Source organism: Sceloporus undulatus, chromosome 8 (genome assembly GCF_019175285.1).
Source record: "Sceloporus undulatus isolate JIND9_A2432 ecotype Alabama chromosome 8, SceUnd_v1.1, whole genome shotgun sequence".
NCBI lineage: Eukaryota > Metazoa > Chordata > Lepidosauria > Squamata > Phrynosomatidae > Sceloporus > Sceloporus undulatus.
In genome coordinates, this window is record NC_056529.1 from 34,345,597 (window position 1) to 34,366,650 (window position 21,054).

The following is a 21,054-nucleotide window of genomic DNA, read 5'->3' on the forward strand; positions in this document are numbered from 1 at the left end:
AAGGCTGGGGGGCTGGGGCTTGGGGCTGGGGCTTGCTGCTCCTTGGGGGGCTCTCTTTGGCAGGACTTTGAGCCCCTTCCCTACTTTGTCTCTGCCTCTTTTTGTCCCCCAATCTCTCTCTTCCTAGGATGACAGTGAAGCTGGGCGAGAGCAGCAGCAGCAGCCACACCAGCAGCACCAGCGAGGAAGAAGGGCTGAGGAAACTGGGCAAGCGAGCGGGCCAGGAGGGGTCCCTGGGCCAGGAGGGGTCCCTGGAAGAAGGGGCCGGTGAAGGAGGAGGAGGAGGAGGCCAGGCAGCCCCCAGCAACAGCACAAAGAAAGAAGAAGAGGCCACCTTTCAAAGCAGCCCTCATGGGGAGCCCTCCTTGGCCGGGCCGGCCTTGCTCCCAGCTCCGTCCTCGGCTCAGCCTCCCCACAACCAGGACCAGCATCATTTCCTCAGGTCCAGCGTCAGGCCCCAAAGCAAGAGGTTCAGGAAGGATTCCCAGGCTCCTTGTGCAGGTGGAGGAGCTGGCAGTACCGGCGGCAGCAGCAGCCACCACCACCATCACAACAACACTATAGCTGCAAAAGGAAAAGGTACAGTACTGATTTCATTCACACACACAGTACAGTGGGCCTTTTGCTGTCCGCTGGGGTTTGGTTCCAGGGCACACACATCCCCCTGGATATACCAAAATGGGTGGAGGCTCAAGTCCCATTAAATAGAATGGCGTGCTGAAATAGTGTGCCTTATACAAAATAGCAAAATCAAGCTTTGCTTTTTGAGACAGATATCTTTTGGGAATATTTTCAAACATAGGTGGTAGAAATTTATGGACTTTATATCCTGCCTTTTGCCCAGGATGGGATTCAAGGCAGCTTACAATAAAGGATTCATGGATATAGAGGGCCAGCTGTGCATAAGTGATACATAGGAGGATACCTTGTGAGTCCTCATTGGTTTTGTCCCCAATTATCACTTACATATTTGCTTTGTGCCTCCACCTCTACCCTTGTATCTTGTAATTTTAGCTTGTGCTCTCCTTGGTTGATATGTTCCCATATATGCCAAGGAAGGGGTCTGGAGACTATTCTTAAAATTACTAGTAGAGCTGCTGTTTGATTTCATGTGTGCAATCCATTTTAAAAGCCTTGACTGCATCCTATCGATTTGGGCTATCAAACTGGAACAGGGAAAGAATTCCATCCTGGTTCCACCTTACAGCTGGCCTTTGGAAGCCTTTGACTTGGGATGTTGATCTGATTTTTCCCTTGGCGTCCTCAAAATATTGTGATGTTCAGCGTAACAAAAGATTATTGTAAGAGTAGTCCTGAAGTGAATAAGGTAAGTATGCCATTAAAGTTCTACAAAACCTTGGACCCAGACTATGTGAAGGTTTGTATCTCTTCATACAAGCCAGCACAAGCTTCAAGATCTGCAGGGGAGAGCTTTCTCTATCCCTCCACCTTTGCAGGTACACTTGTTTTGTGGCTGCTCCCAGGTTGTGGAACCTTCTGGGGTCCAGTTGGCCCTCTTTCCTCCACCAGGTGAAGACATTTTTATTCAGGCAGGGCTTTGAATTTAATTATGTTTAAAGGAGTGTGCTGTATTTTTCATCTTTTAGTGGAAATTATTTTTTAAATATGCTTTAAGTGTTTTTAACTTTTTAAAATATGTTTTGGAATAATCTAATTCTTTTTTTAACTTTCATAAACTAGTGTTTTAATCTTTTTACATTTATTGTAAACTGCCATGAATCCCATCTTGGGAGAAAGACGGAATATAAAGTCAATCAATAAATAAATCTTGGTCTGTTCACTCTTTTAGTCTGAGATGTGGGCTGGCTAAGTGTTTTGAACAGGTTTGTAGTAGAGTTAAGTGTTTGCTTTAATAGTATTTTTGTTATTTTCCTTATTGCTATTCCAGAAACAAAAATAAAATGATCATAGCATGGTGGCTAGTTGATCAAACTCTTATACAGGGGTAGGCAACCTGCGGCCCGCGGGCCGGATGCAGCCCGGCGAGGCCTTGGGACCGGCCCCAGCCTGGTCCTGCCGCCGATTGCCGCTGGGGCCTTTGGGAGGCAATTGTCAGAAACATGCATTTATATTAGCATTTTTTAAAAAATCAGCAATTTTTTTCGCGTGTCCTCCATTTTAAAAAAAATGTGTATTCCATTTGAAAAATTTGTCCTATATTTGTCCTGGTTTATTTATATATTTATATATTTTTTAATTATTTAATTATTTATTTTTTTGGCTTCGGCCCCCCCAGTTGTCTGAGGGACAGCAACCCGGCCCCCAGCTCAAAAAGGTTGCCTACCCCTGCTCTTATATTTGAGTATGTACCTACAGCCTTTATTCAGGGAATTTCTACAGATTTAATGCATTCAAAATTTACTACATTTATTTTGTTAGTAAATTGTTTTATGTTCTCAGGCTTTAATCACACAACAGCTAGTATCTGCTCATGGTTGTTCATACCTATCAACAACAGAAGACAGACCCAGAAACTAGTGGGATCTTAAGCATCTTGAAGTATGTCTGCATTGGCATAGTGTTATTATTCTAATAGGTGAAGTATTTAGAGGCACTTAATAATCCGAGTGCTTTAACTATACATTCGGCCCTCCGTATCTACAAATTAAACCATTCACGACTTGAAAGTATTTTAAAAATAGTATTTAGAAAGTATTTAGATACTTAGAAAATAGAGAGTATTTTTAAAAAATTCCAAAAAGCAAATCTTGATTTTGCCTTTTTATCTCAGAGGGGTGCCATTTTACTGTGCCATTGTATTTAATGGGATTTTGGCATGCAAAGCGGGTGGGTTCCTGGAACGAAACTCCAGTGATACCAGGAGCCCTCTGTACTAACTAGCTTCAACACAAATCTGACACAGCTTCCATGCGTGGATCATTCTTCGTTGCTTGCATCATTTCACTTTAGATACGTGTTTTGATAATCTGGATATCATTTCATTTCCATTTAGTTGTGAATAAAAGGAATGCTTTTGGGAATCTTCAGTATTCTAAGTGATTACTACTAATAGTTAGAACCATAACAGTCTGCCTTACCAGGCCACACTACTTGTCTGTCTAGCCCACTGGTGACTGCTAGAGATTTTTAGGCTGTCTGCGTGCAAAGCATGTACTCTGTAATTGAGCCAGTGTCCCTCAGTGTTTTGAATACTATTGGGCATAATTTACCACGATTTCTCCTGCAACAACTATACTTGAAATGACTGGAAAAGCTGCAAGAGCACAGCTGTGCTCTTGTGCAGCTTCACATCCTTAGAGCAGGGTGTGAATTCTCACATCATTTGTGGCCTCTGCTATACACTCCTTGGTATTTTCAAGTCACTAGGGATACAGTACACAGAAGGCAGGAATCAAAGAATTAGCACTATGACCCATTGGAGTATCCAGGATCCAGATTCTATTATTTAATTTACTTCCTGCTTACACTGGATGACTCCAAGCTAATAATGCTGCTATAACAGCTTATATTATTTTTCCACTGAGGAAGACATTTGTCGAAACGCGTATGGTTTTATTTGAATTTATTGTTTGTGTACTTTTACTTCCAATATATGTCCATAGGAAGTGCATACATTTATGATATTATATGCATTTTGATTGTTGGGCATTTTTATTTGTATGGGATTCATAGTTTCCCGCATCTTATTTTTACTGGCAAAACTGATCTCTCATACTCTGTATACATTCAGACATTATATACTATCTGAGGCCTTTATCTTCAGGCAATTTATAATGACATTAAAATTAGTGAATTAGATTCCTTGATTAATTTTTGTGGTGTGTTTTTCTGTGTAAAGCCAATCATTTCAAAGCCCTGTATCATTCCAGGTACAGATTTGCTGTTGTTGTTGTTGTATGTCTTTAAGTCATTTCCAACTTACGGCAACCAGTGTGGAATAGTGGTTTGTGTGTGGGCTACGACTCTGGAGACCAGAGTTTGATTCTTCGCTCAGCCATGAAACCCGCTGAGTGACCTTGGTCAAAACACACTCTCTCAGCCTCAGAGGATGGCAATGGCAGACTCCCTCTGAAGAAACTTGCCAAGAAACCACCTTAGAATCACCGTAAGTTGGAAATAACTTGAAGGCACACAGCAACAACAAGGTAAACCCATCATGGTTTTTTCTCCTTTTAATAAGGCATTTAAACCTCAGTGTGACAGCTTTTTCTCTGTCAGTATGGTGAAAATCGTTCTGTTGTGAATCTGCTTCTTGTTACCTGTAACGAGTAGTTCCTCATAGAAGGGTACGTTCCTGAACATATCGCCAATCAAATAAGTAGGTCCAGAATGTAATTGTCAGTGCAATCCTACCTGTTTTTGCTTACAGGTTGGTTGATGTGAATTTGTCTTGGTATACAGGATCAGAACCTGTAATGCGGATGTGCATACTGAGGCGCTTCAGATGTGTATTTGCAGGGCTTCCTTTGCTCAACAGTCTGCCTTGTTGGTTTAGTGTGTTGTAAGATTTTAACTTTTAGAACAATAGTGGACATTGCTGTGGGTTTGAATGCTTTCAAACTTTAGTGAATGCAGTTACTTAATGTCCATTGTTTTAATGGTATACCTGATGTCATCACAAATTTTGATTACCTCTGAGAGGCATTTACAAAAAATATTTAGATTTTACAGTTTAACAGATTTTGGATGGTAACAAGCTTTGTGCAGGTAAGAAATATACTACAAAACTCCCAAAGAAAATTCCGTTGATTGAGGCAACTATTTTCTTTCACAAAAAGTTCGATATTTCCTACTTACCAACTTGTAACCACTTTACATCTCATGGTTTTTTCCACTCCCTGTTTGTGGATTATTTCGCAGTAATGTGTGTGTGTTGCAAGTAAGGCATAAATTGAAGGTGTATACCATCAATTTTGTGGGATGGTAACAATCTTGCATTGAATTAGCAAAGGAATTGTTTAGAAAGACATTCTCATATACTTCAGGGAGTGCTTCTTTCAAAATCAACACATTTCTGCAGGGCTGTTCAAGAGAGCTGCCAGGAGAGAAATTAACAGCAGGCTTGTTAAACCTACAATTTTTAAATTGTTGATGGTTATTTCCAATTGGTTTGTCTCTATAGTGAAGTCTCTAAGGGATGCAACTTTGTGATCTTACATATAGTTTTATATTTCTAGTAACTTCTGATGGTTTTGATATCCTAAAATGCTTGGTGTGGGGGTTTAGGTTCTAATGGGGTTCAATAAGTAAAATGTATACCACTAAGTGGAGCCTTATTAAATCATTGAACAATTTCTGCTTAGCAGACTTCAGATGCTTGTTCTTCTTTTCAGGCATGGCTTTTCTATTTTTATCAGTTTCTGTATATCGCCATTTGGCTCCTTAAACATTTCAGCCTCTTGCATTGTTAAAATTACTGCAATGTGTACACTCAGAAATTAGAAGCAAAACGAATACTGTTGCTAGATGGTTTTAAAAATCCTGAATGAGAGGGTTTCAAAACCAGTAGAATTTTGAGCAAGATGCAGCTTTCAAAATCCTTTATCACTTGAGCCGGCTGAGATGTGATCAGGACCTATTTTGGGTTATAGAACCCTTCCCATTCCCAATCATTGTTTTCAAGAGATTGCTGCCGAAAGTGGCCACAGAAGTTGTCAACCCAGTGCCTTCCAGATGTTTTGGTCTACAGTTCTCATAAGCCATGGCCAGCCTTTGAGAATTTGGGAAGCTGAAGTCCAGAAACTCTGGAGGATGGCACATTGATTATCTGTGACCACGTTCTTTCCGAGTTCCTATCTTCACTATTTTGACGTTGTTCACTCAGACATTCACATTGGCTTGAAATACATTTTCATATTTCTGGAATTAAACATCTGGATTTTTTTTTAAGTCATATACTTTTTGGGCCGTACAGTATCTGCAAAATCACTTTCTCCTGCTTATTCCTTTGGAGTTGTACAATATGTTGCCATCTTGCTCCTTCCTTATGTGTGACATAGGCTACAAATAGATTATAACTTCTCCACATCGGCTGTGTGAACAGAAGATAATCTAGGTAAGCTGTACATGAACAGTACGTAACCAGGAGTTCATAAATGTAGCCACTTGCAAGTTGTATGTTCTTGCAAGGCTGGATTTGGTTGGCTTTCTGTCCTGTGCATCTTGGCTAGGATGGCACAGACAGCGCTGTCTTAGATATATCTCAGAAATGTTCACAGCAGTTGTTGAAAAGCTGTGTGTGGCAGACTCAGTAAATCTGTTGTAGTGTTTGAACACAGTTTACTCTGTGGTTCAGTCTCATCATTTAAAAACTCCTTGCCAGCCCAGGTTTTGAGATTTTTCATGCAACTAGACCCATTGGACACCTAGATAATCCCTTTCAAGTCTTTACAAATATGATGTAGAATTCTCTTTACGCCTGGAATTTCCATCAGCCTTGATGTGAGATTGGCATAACCTTAACAGTTTTAGAGATCTTGTAGCACCTTTGAGACAAACTGAAAGAAAGAAATTGGCAGCATGAGCATGAGCTTTTGTACAATTCAGTCTACTTCCTCAGATGCATTTATCATCTGAGGATGCATCTGAGGAAGTAGATTGAAATCTACGAAAGCTCATGCTACCAACTTCTTTCTTTCACTTAGTCTCAAAGGTGCTAACAAAACAGGGAGAGAACCACTAAGGTAAATTGTAAATTGTAAGATTATGTTACTAATGTTTGTTACTTTATGTATTTAGAAGCATGGAATGACAGAATAATATACCTATCCGGAATTGTAATTTATTTTATGTTGATGAAGACCATAGTGAGTCAAAACGGCCACACATTACTCCGGAGGTAGCCGTCTGAAGGTTTTGCACCATGTTTCTTTTGTTGAAAGCAGTCAATTTTTGAAGGATATTGCCAATAATGGAATATTATTTCAGCCACAAGAGCTACAAATTATTATCACCATTGCTCCTTGATTGGATTATCCTACAACAGCAGAATATTGCCACCGTTCATAGTCTATTGACTCCATCCTCATCATTGGGACTACTAGTTACCACTGCTGTTGTTGTAAAGTCTTTGCTCTCATCATTGGGACTATCAATCACCAGTAAATAGCATTAATTTCTACATCTGGCTTAGTGTTGTTAATGTATATAGGAATTGTCCATCACGGTTGTTCTTTACTAATTGTGATACACATACAAATATACATTTTGTAAGAAAATGTTGTATCTTTATTATAATTACAGTATTTAGTATTGAAGATTTACAATTTACCTTACTGCTTCTCTCCCTGTTTTGTTAGTTCTCTCTGTAAGCCTCCTGTTTGTTTTGGTTTTCTAGTCTCAAAGGTGCTACAAGATCTCTTTACGTACTGTTTCTACAGACTAATATGGATATATTTTTAAATCTTAACAGTTCTTGTTCCTTTTAACATGTATTCACATTTGTTGCTAAAGCCACTTAAAAACATAAGATAGTCTTGGAAATCATCAGATTACCAACAGATCAGATGAGCCTTACAAACACATTATTAGTTAGATTTAACCTTTTCTAGAAGCAGAAATACAAAGGTTCTGGTAAAATTGGTGTGTGCATACTGAAGAAATATTACCTCTCTTTAACATGCTTGTTTGTTGGTAGTAATGTGTCTGGCTACCAAAATGCTGACAGACATTGCTTGAAGAATATGGAGTTTATTAAAAGGCAATGCTTTATATATTCTTTCATTTTGTTTCTACCCTGTCTTTATCCTTATACAGGATCCAAGGTGTCTTCCAAAGATTTAAAAAACACGGTACAATTTTAAAAATTATTTGTACAAAAGTTAAACAACTAAATGTCAGTTTCGTTTTTAAAATACAATATGCAATTACATTGGGATCTTCCCTTGCGCAGGGGATCCATTCTGCATAAGGAGAGTTCCACATATGCTTGCACCCCATTGCGAACAATGGGGCGCTTGCATGCGACATGCGCGCCATTTGTTCTATTGTCGTGTGGATTCAGCGTATACTTGAAACCGCATGTGGTGCAGACACACTGTAATGTGTATATATAATATGCAATTAATATATCATATGCAATTAAAACCTAGTTTAAAAAGATAAAAACAGATTAAAAACACCACCGCATTAGAATATTTTTTATCACATAAATTGTAAACTGAAGGCATGCCCACAAAAAAAACAATCTTTACCTGCCAGCGAAAGGCCATGGGGTGAAGGGGATCAACTGAACTCCCACTTCGAATGGGAGGGATTTCTGGTGGGATAGAACAACCATTTAGAAAGTTCTCTTCCAGGTCATTACCAAATCTGCCTTTGATGGTGGTGGGACAGAGAGAAAGCCTTCCTCAAACAGCTCAGGCAGGGAAAGAAAATCATTCTTGTAGTGTGGACTGAAGCTGTATAGGGCATTTCTGCAGCCCGTAGTCTGTGCAGCTGTTTCAACCAGGGAAGGGGTTACATGTTCCCTGTAATAAGTCCTGGTCAACCGCTTGGCCACTGCATTTTGGACCTGCTGAAGTTCCGAATTAAACATTCCAAATGTTTAATTCCAGAAATATGAAAATATCCATTCAACGTGTTTGAAGATACTTGTTGGTGTGGGATGTGGGCTGCATGTGGCCCTCAGGGTTTTTTTTTTTTTGGGGGGGGGGGGCAGCTGTTGAAATTGTTTTCTTCATAATGCTCCAAAATGATTTCTAGGGGGTATGGAGGGCATTCCCACCACATTTGGAGTTCCTCTGAATTCCCATGGGGTCAAAACAAACTTCTGCAAAAAAAAAACAAAACCCTAGGTTTCCCCTCAGCTTTTTAGTAATTTCAAGGCTATAAATTAATACAGTACACCCGCGCCAAGCACAGGCTTGCCATCCGCAGTTGGGAGCTTCCATGGACGGCAAGTTTCTGAGTGGGCATGGACCCACAGCGACGCAAACAGGAGCATGCTCCCATTGAGAAAAACATTTCACATTCTTTACCATCTGCGGGGGATCCAGAACGGATTCCTAGCAGATAGCAGGGATGTTCCGTTCTAGACACACGCACACACCCCATGGATGGCAAATTCTGTGGGACTTCAAGTCCCATTCTCCTCAATTATGGTGTGATGAACACACAGCCGTATCTTTACGGGCACATGCATGCGCCTCCATTAAGACGAATGAGGCAGGGCCATCAGTGGATGCTCCAGTCTGTGGATGGTAAGGCTGCAGATAGGAAGAGCCAACTGTAATACAAATAGCAAACTGTCTGTGTCGGGTACAATATACTTTTCTAATGACAATAATTGTGAATAATACCTAAAGCAATAGCTGAGTGACACATTTTCTGTTTAGAAATTTAGATCAGAAAGCCTGGTGTCAACTAGCAATTACTTTATTAAAATTTGTTCCTTTTCAATCTGGTATTCACAGTATTCCCCCCAGGCCCATGAACCAAGCATCATTTTTTGAACTCTATAATAAGAAACAGTTCAGATTCAAATCATTCTTCAGCTCTTGATGATACAGAATTCATATTTTATCATTACTCAATAAATGACAGTGTTGGTCATGTAGAAATAAATGTACTTGGAATGTCAAAATCAAGATTGTTATTGGCAATCATGATTTCATTTTTAAAGCTGTGCAGTTTTTTTCTTTATTTTTATCCTGCCATTTATTCATAAGCGATTTTAAACTATTTAAAATTTTGACCTATTCACACTTTTCAAAGAATTACAGCTTTTGAATAGACCTTTGCTATAAATGGTCAACACTCAGTTAACTCAGTTAAAAATATATGTCTTGTTTTACTAAAGGTGGAGAAAATAGTGGGGCCTCATCTGGCAGCTCTTCAGGAATTCTTCCCAGCACCCCAGCGAGCAGTTCAAAATCTTCTGCAAGAAACCTGAGCTCCTCAGCTGGAGAAAAAGAGGAAGGCAAGAAGGTCAGGCGCCAATGGGAATCCTGGAGCACAGAGGATAAGAATACCTTTTTTGAGGGTCTCTATGAGGTGGGTGTCTCCAGGAGCTCATTGTTACTATGTCCTCAAGCAACATGTTCCAGAGATGTACATGATCTATTTATATTGAATTTGCTAAAACGTTTTTAGTTTTGTTAAGTGTTAATTAAAATTAAAAAATAAGTACTCCTTGTCTATCCCTCTCCTGAGGTCACTGGAATCTAGTCTGTCTAATCTTGTCTCTCTGGGACATCCAGCTGTTTCTGACTGAAGTGATGCTGTCAGGGCAGGACTTGGGACCTGATTTCAGGGCCTCATTCAGTAGAATGCTACAGAACTGACATGCCAGATTTTTAATTGAGTGAAGCATAGTTTGAGTATCCCTTATCTAGAAATCCAAAACCTGAAACCTTTTGACATGACACTTTGAGATTTGATTTTGGAATATTTTGAACTTTGTAATTCATCGTACAGGTAGAATACAGTGGGCCCTTGCCTTTTGTGGGGGATCCGATTCTGGACCCCCCCCCCCTCTGGCGCAAGGCAAAAAGCGTGTATGCTCGAGCCCCATTGAATATAATGGGGCTCGTGCTCACGCCGCGGCTGTGCTCATGCACCACTCTCCCGTTTGCTGCACAGCTTCAGCATAAGCTGAAAGCTGCCTATACTGAGCCCGCATATGGCGCAGGCTCACTGTCGTATGTACCTGTACTGTATTTGCAATTATGAAGAAAGACGCTAGGCTCTGTGAAATGTCAGGAGGTATGGATTCCCATCAGTTCACAGATCCTCGCATCTCTCTAACTGCAAATACAGTACAGGTACTTACTACATTCCTTGTATTCCTAAAGCCAAAAAAATTCCAGTTCCAAAATACATCTAGTCCCAAGCATTTCTAATAAGGTATACTCAATCTGTAATGCATATTGCTATTGAAAAGTTGAAGGGCATAAAATCATTAAGTCCAGAGCTAAAATTACAGTGAGCCCTTGGTATTTGCTAGAATTTGGTTACAGGACCTCCCATGGATAGCAAAATCCATGGATTCTCAAGTCCCATTATATACAATGACATAATAAAATGGTGTCTCTTCTATAAAATAGCAAAACCTTGATTTTGGAATTTATGTAGTTTTGGAATGGCTGTGGATGGTTGCATCTGTAGATAAAGGATCCGTAGATATGGGAGGGGGACTGCAACTGTACTTGCATTTACGATTCTTGGACACTTTGCAGATATAGCTATTTCTGTAGGCATTCTGCAGTCACAACTAAATTCTGAAAGCCTTTCTGCTACTGCAGAATGCATAGATTACTGCAGATGATAGGTATTAAATCAGACATCTAGTTCTTTTACATGTTCAGGAGGAAAATGTTGTCCAAATGTATGAAAGGCTGAGCCAGACCTAGAATAAGCTTTCCAGCTGCTTATTCTTCCTGTCTCTGGTCTACCATTTGTTCTGTTTTTACATTGCTTTTTCAGCATGGAAAAGACTTTGAAGCAATTCAGAACAACATCGCCCTAAAATATAAGAAGAAAAGCAAGCCAGCAAGCATGGTGAAAAACAAGGAACAGGTTCGCCACTTCTACTATCGCACCTGGCACAAGATTTCCAAATACATTGACTTTGATAATGGTGAGCATGCTGCAAGGTTTATTTTATAGTTGATGCAGCTACATGAGACTCTGTTATCCACTAATGATCTTCTGAGCTTGCAGAGTAGAAAAAAAACATCCCTAAGGGCATTTCCCTCAGGATGGTTTTCATACTGCAGGTTGGATTAGTGCATGTAACATAGGTGAAACCGTCTAGAAATCCCATGGTAGAAGAAAGGTGGGGTAGTTAATGTTTGTATGGAGGAGAGGGAATAGCTTTAGTGTGTCAAACTAGTGTGACCCATAAGGCCTCCGTCTGCAACCCAGGTGACATTCTTATGGCAGACCAGGAGAATTACAGTATTCATGAAAATAAAGATACTTTGCTTCCCTAATTTCTGCTCCCCTAATAATTTTACACTGAAGAATTGAACTGGATGAGATAGACCAACATGCCCTTCAAAGGCTAGACAGGTTCATGCCTTCTGCAAATTTTGGGTTAAAGCTCTCATAATCTCTTCCATACCCTCTGTGGTTTATATAAATTGTAGTCATAAATCCATAGAGGGCATCAGGTTGAGTACTTATTCCAAAAGACTCATGATCAGGTGCCGGCACTAATCTGAGAAATGATTGTCATTACGACGAGCTTTTTTACACTGTCAGAAACCCTTCAGTGATTTCAGTGATGAAGAAATGCCTCAAAGTTAAAATAAAATCATATATAAAATTCAAGCTACTTACAGTAAATAAAACTTCAAATAATAACAAGAAAATAATCAAATATCTTAAAGAGATACATAAAATTTCTGGAAATGTTGAAGTTATATGGGGGGAAACATATAACATGGGTTGTTTTTTGTTTTTGTTTTTACAGTAAAGAAAATAAATTTGGACAGAAAATGGGGGGAAATGGAATGTTAATCCCTCTGTACAGATTGAAAGTCATTTTGTTGCTTTAGGAACATAGAGTTCATTCTATATAAGGTTGTTTGGCATGAAACTATTGTGTTGGATATACTGGATGTAATAATATTTATTCAGAATAAAATTGACCTTTTTTAAAAAAAAATTGCTAGAAATGGAGCTACAAGGCCTAAACCTTCTTTAGCCAACAGCAGGAAAATTAAAAAGAAGAGATATATGGGGGTGTATTCCATTGCTGATGGACTAAAGCAGTGAAAGCTCTGTACCTGTACTGAGTTATTCTGAGCTTCTTTCAGGGTTATATTATGATAATACATGGCTTTTCACCATTGAATCCCTCTCTGAACAGAGAGTCAGCAGTAGGCTGTGTGTGAAATAAACAGGGCTTCCACTAGTCTTCCTTTCAAAGAATATTTTGGAGGCATGTATCACATTTATCTTCTGGTTTTCAGTGTAAAATGTGTGATAGCACTGAGGCTTAAATAGATTAGTCTTAACAAGAATATAGTTGTTAATAATTAAATCTCATTGATTCTCTTCATCTACTCTAATTTGAATTAGCAATTAGATTTAGGCCTGAGTTTGATATGTTGCTGATAGTAAAAATATTGTAAATTAGTTTGTCTAATCAGAGAGAGCAAACTACATTGGAAGGACAAGAGACAAGGCCGTGCCTCTAGGGAGTGGGGCAATTCCTATGCAGGAGGCAGATATGGGAATGAATGTGACACGTAGAAGCAGAAGTACCAGGAAACATGCTTTGACTTTGAAACTACACAGTTGATTTCAAGCTTTCCCATTAATCAGTGATTTTGAGGAATAGGAACAAAAGCCTAATTCCTCAAAGTGCATGGCTCTCTTTGAGGTTTCTGTGCATAGAAGGGCTCCTGTCAATTCCCAGAAGAAGAAGAGATATGTTGTAGTAGTAGATGATTCTTTGTTGAGAATATCAGAGGCAGTGGTGTGTGGACCTAATCAGATGTCTTAAGAGGTATGATCTCCCCCCCCCCCCGAGACAAAGGTGCATGAAGTAATTGAGGTTGGCAGGAATTATCAAGCTCATCAACTGTTACCCCTTCATTCTGATCCACACAGGAACAAATTGTCTCCGCTTCAACATATTGCAAGGGGCTATGAGGGTCTGGGGTAAGAAGTTGAAAGACCTGGTGAAGGATGTGGCCCAGGAATAGAACGCAGAATAATAGAAGTATACTGAGGAATCTCAGAAATGTTTCCGTAAAGCATTTGAAAAGGTTCCCCATGAAATTCTTACATATAAGTTGGTAAATGTGGTCTGAATAGTGCTGCTGTTAGGTGGATTTGTAACTAGTTAACGGACCAAACCCCTAGTACTCACCAATGGTTCCTCTTCATTCTAGAGAGAAATGAATAACTACTGGGGTCCCACAGGGTTCTTTTTTCGACCCTCTGGCCTGTTACAGACTGCCAAAATAAAGCTGCTTCAGGTCTCTTTGGAGGTATGCTATTTAAATGATGCATGGGTCCTAATAGTCCGGAGGTCGCGCCAAAGCCACACTCCATTCCTAAGCACTGGAGTGCAGCTTCCGGATTCTTAGGATGCATGCATCATTTAAATAGCATACCTCCAAAGAGTCCTGAAGCGGCTTTATTTTGGCAGTCTGTAACAGGCCTCTGTTCTTCAACATCTGTATAAATCAGTTGGATGGAGGAATAGAGGGCATGCTTTTCAAATTTGCAAATGGCACCAAATTGGGAGGGGTAGAACAGGTTCAAGATTCAAAATGACTATAACTGATTGGAGAGCTGGGCCACAATTAACAATACTGTATGAATTTCAGCAAGGATAAATGTAAGACACACCTGGCTCTCACGTTTCATGGGGGTTAGGGGTGGATCCTGTGAAAGTGGAAAAACTGTGAAGATTTTAACCCTCCCCCCCCCCTAAAAAATGCATGCTACAGTCTCCACTGTTGCAGATACCTCTGCCTAACTCTCAGGCTGCCTCCACCCCAGTTACATCACCAGTCTCCAAGCCTTCCCGCCTCTGCTTCCTAGGATGAATGACACTGCTGCAGAAATTTCCTTCAGTGTTGTCATCCTTCTTTTGAGGAGAAGGAAGAAAAAGAAGACAACACTAGAGGAGATTCTTACTGGGCTGGCAATAGTGACAGTGGCTCTTGGTGCATGCAGCCTGTGATCATGGCGGCTTCTGCCTACGCTTACCTGCCTGCTCCCTTGCTCATCTGCTTGTTTTCCCTCTCACTGGCTGGTTGGCTTTGTTTGCCTTGCTCAGCTCACACACCACTTCAGCAGACCATTCACCGTCTGCCTCTCGCTGGGTGCATGTCCCCTCCTTGCCCCATGCCAAGGTCAGCTAGAATGAGGGAGGGGGTAGCAAGGAAGAAGTTGAAAGGGTGCTGGATGTTGCTGATCAGTAAATGCCTTCTCCTTGCCCACTTCCCTACCTTCCCTCTCACTCTAGCTGACCTTGGTTTAACATTATCATCAGGGGCCTGAGAGAGCAGAAGTGGCAGGGGAAGATGCACCCAGTGAGCAGCACATGGGCTGAGTGAAGCAAACAGAGTGAACCAGCCAACAAAAAAAGAAATCTGCCCCCTGCCACCCCTGTCTTCTCAAGTCTCCAATGAAGATGTTAAACCAGGGCCAGCTAAAATGAGAAGGGTGATTGGACAGTGGGCAAGGTGAGGGTATTTGCAGAAGCAGCACTATCCAGAGCCCCTTCACCTTAATCCCACTGATGTTAAACCAAGGCCAGCTAGAGTGAGAAGGGGCACAAAGAAGTAGGGAAAGAACAATTTTGTCTCATCTGTGAGACTGTCATTTTCTGCGTAGAAGGGGCCAAACATACAAAATGTAGGTTATTCTGCTTGCTTCTGCTTAGACAAAAAATGTAAGAAGGCTTTGAGGACCCGTGGTAAGTGGCTCAATCCTCCTTAGCCATTCAGTTGTGTGACAGCTCAATGCTCTGGTGCCAAATGAAAGGGTAATCCACTGACAAGGAAGGACTGATGCTCTTATCTCTGTAATCGTGGACCTGTTCCTTTAAGTAGAGTAAGGGGGGGACCCAAAATATAGTGCGCCCTCATTATACGCAGCTTTCAGCATACGCTGAAAGCTGCGAGGGAGCCGTGCGTGGGGCACAAAGGGCAGCACATCCCATTCAGATGAATGGGGCGCGTGCCCAAGGCGTGCCGCCACATGTGCACGCCTTATTATTTTCAATGGGGCTCAAGCATACACATTTTTTTTTACCCAGGGGGGTCCAGAACAGATCCCCCGCGTAAAAAAAGGGCACTGTACAGACTAGCAGACATAGATGTTGATGACAGAATGAATGGAACTAACAGGTAAATGACAGGGATTAGGAAAGAACCCAAATCCCTACCCCCACTAAACAACTACAATGCAAAACAATCAGCCCCAAACCAGATTGACACTCAGAATGGAAGGATGTTTAGCCCCCTCTTCACTGGAAATTACTGTCACACATGTGACACAAAATGGTTCTTTTCCCTGTGTAGAGGAGGCAGAACATCCAAGATGTGGGATAGAGCGGCTGGCGGACAAGGCAGATTACTCTTCTGCTATTTGCTGGGGTACTTGCGTGCTGAATGCCCTCCATATAAGGCGAATGTGTCCAGCTTGTAATGTTTCACAAAAGTGGAATGAGCCTTCCAGGTAACCACTCTGCATATGCTAATGGGGCATTGCTTGAAAGGCTGCTGAAGTTCCTGTGCTCCTTGTGGAGTGTAGTAGAACAGGACCAGTTACTGACATCCTCATGGACTTGTAGCAGGCACTGCTGCACTGCCAGATCCATCTGCTCATGGAAGATGAAGATAATTTTTTCCCTAGGGACCGCTGGTTGTATGAAACAAACAGGGAGTCCATGCTCCTCAGACTACTAGTCCTCTTAAGGTATGCCTTGATGGTACGAACATCTAGCATGTTCCAGATCTTCTTCAAGTGTGTTGAGGGCCTGGGACAGAAAGTTGGCAATATTACCTGTAAAATTAAGAGTTCACCTTTGAAAAGGTAAGGTTGATTCTCAGATGCACTGCATTTGGCCTGGTGATGCACAGCTCCTTCCACACAGACAGGACCCCCAGTTCTGAAAACCTGTGGGCTGTGTGATCACCATCAGTAGAATGGCCTTCCAGGTGAGATGCTTCAAGGATGTCTCCTTGATGGGCTCCAACGGGGCCATTGTGAAAGCCTTGAGAACAGTGTGGAAATCCTAGGAGGGAAATCTGTAGACTGCTGGGAGAGGCTGCCAGCATCAGCCCTTTCATGAATCTGAGGACATACGGGTGAGATGAAATTATGACCCCTTCCTGTGATGGGAGGACAGACATGACAGCAACATTCTTTTGACAGTATTGGGTCTGAAGGAACTCCAAGACCAGGGAGACAGATAGCTTGAATCTTGCGCCTTTCATCTGTACCACTGCCTGAATTCCAGAGGGGTATACTCAGATCTTCTCCATGCAGGGTCACCTTAAGGCCAGAATGGTTTCTATTACTCTGCCTGAATATTCATGCTCCTGTAGCATGTACCTTTCAACAACCAAGAGTGAAGTTGGAGCCAGTGTGGGTCCAGGTGGTACATTTTCCTTTGGGAAAGAAGATCCGGTCTCATTAGGTTGGGGAGGCAGTCTCTTATCAGGGTGACTATCTCAGAATATCATGAACATCTGAACCCCAGCAGTATTAGCATAGCAGCTTCTTCTCTTGCCTTTCTTATAAATCTGGACAGAAGTGTTGTTGGCAGGAAGGCATACATAAAGCCCCTGGACCATGGCAATATCAGCACACCTACCCCCTTTGCGCCCACCGTCTGGTACCATGAAAGGAACCTGGGAACTTTGTGATTGACAGGTGATGTGAATTGACAGGCCGTCTGAACTGGTTCACTATCAGCTGGAAGACCTCTGGGTGGAGGCTCCACTCTCCCTGGTCCAGGTCAGTCTGGAGCTGAAAACACCTCATAGGTGCTCTGCCTTGAGGGATCGACGGAGGACCTTCCTCCATTCCTGCAGGAATCTTGCCTCCTCCATGAGGGGACAGAATCTGGTCCCCCTTTTCTGATTGATACAGGCCTTGGCTGTAATAGAGTCTGTTCTCTTACTAGAGATTTGAATGCAAACAAGACTACGCTGAAGGCCCTAAGCTCCAGCCAGTTATGCTCTGTTGAGCTTCCTGCTCCCTCCAAGTTCTCTGTGTCTGGTGGGATCCCCAGTACGTTCCCCAGCCATGGAGACTGATATCCATCATAACACGGACTTTAATTGTCTCCCAGAACTTCACCACTTCAATATCACTGTCTAGAGACCCCTGCACTTATAATGAAACCCTGATCTTGAGACTCTTTCTGGAGGCAAATGGCCACTTGGTACGATTGGGACAGCCGTTGCAGAGATCTGGTGTGGAGTAATCATCAGGCCTTGCAGATGTGTCAAGAGAGCCAAATCTGTCTGTGTGGTCAACTTGCCCTTGGTCACACTCTTCATTTTTGGCAGGAGATTCATTACGCTGCATCTCATGTTGATACAGGCACCCCGGTGATGGATCATGATGCCTCTTCCCAAGATTTACTAGAAAACCATGACAATCTAAAGATCCAGAACACATTGCACATGTTTCTGACCCTGCTGGAAGGGTGCACAATGCACAAACAAAAAGGGTAGGCATGGATGTGTTCTCTATTCCAAGCCACCACCAATGCCATCATAACTTTGGTGAAGATTCTGTGTGCTGTGATCAATTCGAACACAAGGCCCAGTACTGGCAATGCTTGTAGTTGTATGCAAAGTGGAGGAACTTGAGGTGTGCTGGATGTGTTCAGATGTGCACACAATCATTAACTAAATCCAGTGAGGCCAGATAATTGCGTGGCTGGATAGAATTGGGGATGCTCAGTATCTCCATCCTGAAGCGTTGCTTCATGATTAACATGTTCACCCTTCAGAACCACTCACCGTGATCTGTTCTTCTTGGTGACCAGAAAGACACTCAACTAAAGGCCTCTGAAACTCTGTAAATGTAGGACTTCTTCCATCGCCAGGTTCCCCAAGGACAGGAAAGCAGAGGTGGCTCTCAAGAACACTCAGGAGGCTATCTCATGGGCCTTTAGAAACTACTTCTCTCTCTGTCATGTCCAGGGCTGAATTCATCTGGGCAAAGGTGCTCAGGAAGACCACTCTTCCAGTGCGAATCAAGGTTAGACAACCAGCAACAGTGAGATGAGGGATCAGGCAGACGAATAGCAAGCAAAAACTGCCTCGGTTCATGGCCACGCATACCATGGGTTGGAGGGGGCTGTTGGTGGGATAGGAGATGGAGATGAGGAGGAGGGCAAGGAGAAGAAAGGATGATGATACTGCAGAGACTTTTTCAGTAGTGTCACCTTAGGAGGCAGAGGGGGGAAGACTTTTCTACAAACTTGCAAACAATCAGTTCAGTGGAAGTAAACCCCAAGAAAGCTGAGGACCCATTGTATTACATTTAGGCAGGAAAAAGATTATGCCTACCTTGATGTGAAAGTTGAGGGGTCTTATTGGAAACCACCCTATATGAGGAACAGTTTAGGGAGTTGGGTATGTTTAACTTGGAGAAGAGGAGACTGCAAGGTATTCAGGGACTGAGGGTGAGGGTTGGAGGCATTTGGGGTTTGTTTTATTTTATTATTTTGCATTGTATTAGCCTCTGTTGTTTCCTGCCTCGATCCCCAAAAGGGAAGAGGCAGGATATAAATAAATACTTTATTATTATTATTATTATTATTATTATTATTATTATTAGCTATCTTTAAAGATCTGAAAGAATCTTTTTTAATAAGATGGAATGTACTAGGTATCTTCTGTTCCAGGGACTGGAATACTAACTTTCTGATTTTGATTTTAAGGCATTCCACCTAAACATTAGGAAGAATATCCTGATTATAAGAGTTTTATTACAGTAAAATAGGTTGCCTTATTGGGGGCAGTGGACTCTCCTTCTTTGGAGGTCTTTAAAGAGAGGTTGCATTACCAAGAGTGCTATAACTGTTTTTCTACATGTTAGGAGGTTAGTCTCCTCAAAGTCAGTAAGCTTTATTCAGAAAACTGGGTTGATCACAGCATAACAGTGTTGTCAGGGCTGAAGCATTTTTGGTTACACAGTATGTTAAAAGCACATAGCAATTCAAACAGTTTTCTTGGGCTGACATCCCATTTGTCTCCAAACCAAAGCATTTTCTTTCCCAGAACTACCCATCTTTGTTTCTCATCTACCAGGCATTCTAATGGAACTGATCTTAATAGCTCACAGCTCATTTTTCTTCCCCACACATTTGCTTATTATTTGGCACCATGACTGCTAAACAATCCTTGTATAACACATCCCATCATCCAGTATTAGGAGGCATATCAAAGCATATAGCTAGGAAGGCAATCCTAACATTGCACCCTCCCAGGCTAAATCTCCCCCCTCTCTTTTTTTTTTTTTTTCCCAGCAACCAGTATAATACTTAGGATTGTTATATCCAAAATTAACTCAGTGTGCTTTTTCAGGGCAATGTTCCATTAGAAAACGTATCAAAACATAGCTAGCAAGCATGGCAGGAGCTATGATTCTGACACTGTGATTACTAATATTATATGATTTAAATTTTAAAAATAATTTGTGAAAACCATTTTGAACTAACTACAGAAAGATCTCTTGATCTTTGAGTTAAAACTTGTAAATCAATTGATGATTTTTACTTTGTTCTCTCAAGAATTCCTAAATAAGAAAGTGTTATGTGTCTGTAGACATAATTAAAGTGTTTCTTTTGTGTGTTTTTTCCACAGTCTTTTCTCAAGGGCTGAAAAAATCATCCCTGGAGCTCTATGGCTTAATTTGTTATGGGGAGCTAAGGAAGAAGATTGGGGGCTGTGAGTATACACAGTATTTCGTTGACATGACGTTTTTAAAATGTTAGGCTTTGGGCTGTTATGGAAAACTACATGCTATGTATTATTATTATTATTATTATTATTATTATTATTATTATAGTTTATTTCTATAGCGCTGTAAATGTGCACAGCGCTGTACATGCAGATAATCAAATCAATAAAAATATAAAACCTGCCAATGGCGTATAGTCTACAAAATAAACAGTAGGTAGTATACCAGATAATCAACTAATATCTCCACTTTAGATCCCTGACTGTCAGACTGCCATATATCAAATGCTATTCTATCAAATTAGTAACTTCTGCTGTATAGATTAGTTTTGCCCTTGCCTCATTATGTAACCTCAATACTTACGCAAATTGAATGCATGCTCATCACTGAAATTCACACAATAAACTTATCACATAGAAGAGTTACAGACAACACACCAATGAAACCTATTGATCTTTTCTTCCATTAGTCCATGGAATAATTTCCATTATTTCCCAAGATGTTTATGTGACCTCTTATTTTTCAATGAGCTTTCTTCATTATTATTATTATTATTATTATTATTATTATTTTCTGATGCTTTGTGTAAATCTACAGCACTATATAAATAAAGTATAATAATAATTGTAATAATAATAATAATAATAATAATAATAATAATAATAATAATAATAATAA

General features: G+C 41.0%; 1 protein-coding gene across 5 annotated transcripts in view; it reads left to right on the plus strand.

The window, feature by feature from the left end:
- The window catches only part of CRAMP1 (cramped chromatin regulator homolog 1), a 48,808-nt gene that overhangs the window by 3,350 nt on the left and 24,404 nt on the right, over positions 1-21,054 (plus strand). For all 5 annotated transcript variants that reach the window (XM_042437965.1, XM_042437960.1, XM_042437962.1 and 2 more), the window contains exons 2-5: positions 128-579; positions 9,782-9,975; positions 11,407-11,560; positions 20,280-20,363. In XM_042437965.1, the coding sequence (XP_042293899.1) occupies positions 129-579; positions 9,782-9,975; positions 11,407-11,560; positions 20,280-20,363 (883 nt within the window). In that variant the 5' untranslated portion in view covers position 128. The remainder of the gene's footprint in view (positions 1-127; positions 580-9,781; positions 9,976-11,406; positions 11,561-20,279; positions 20,364-21,054) is intronic.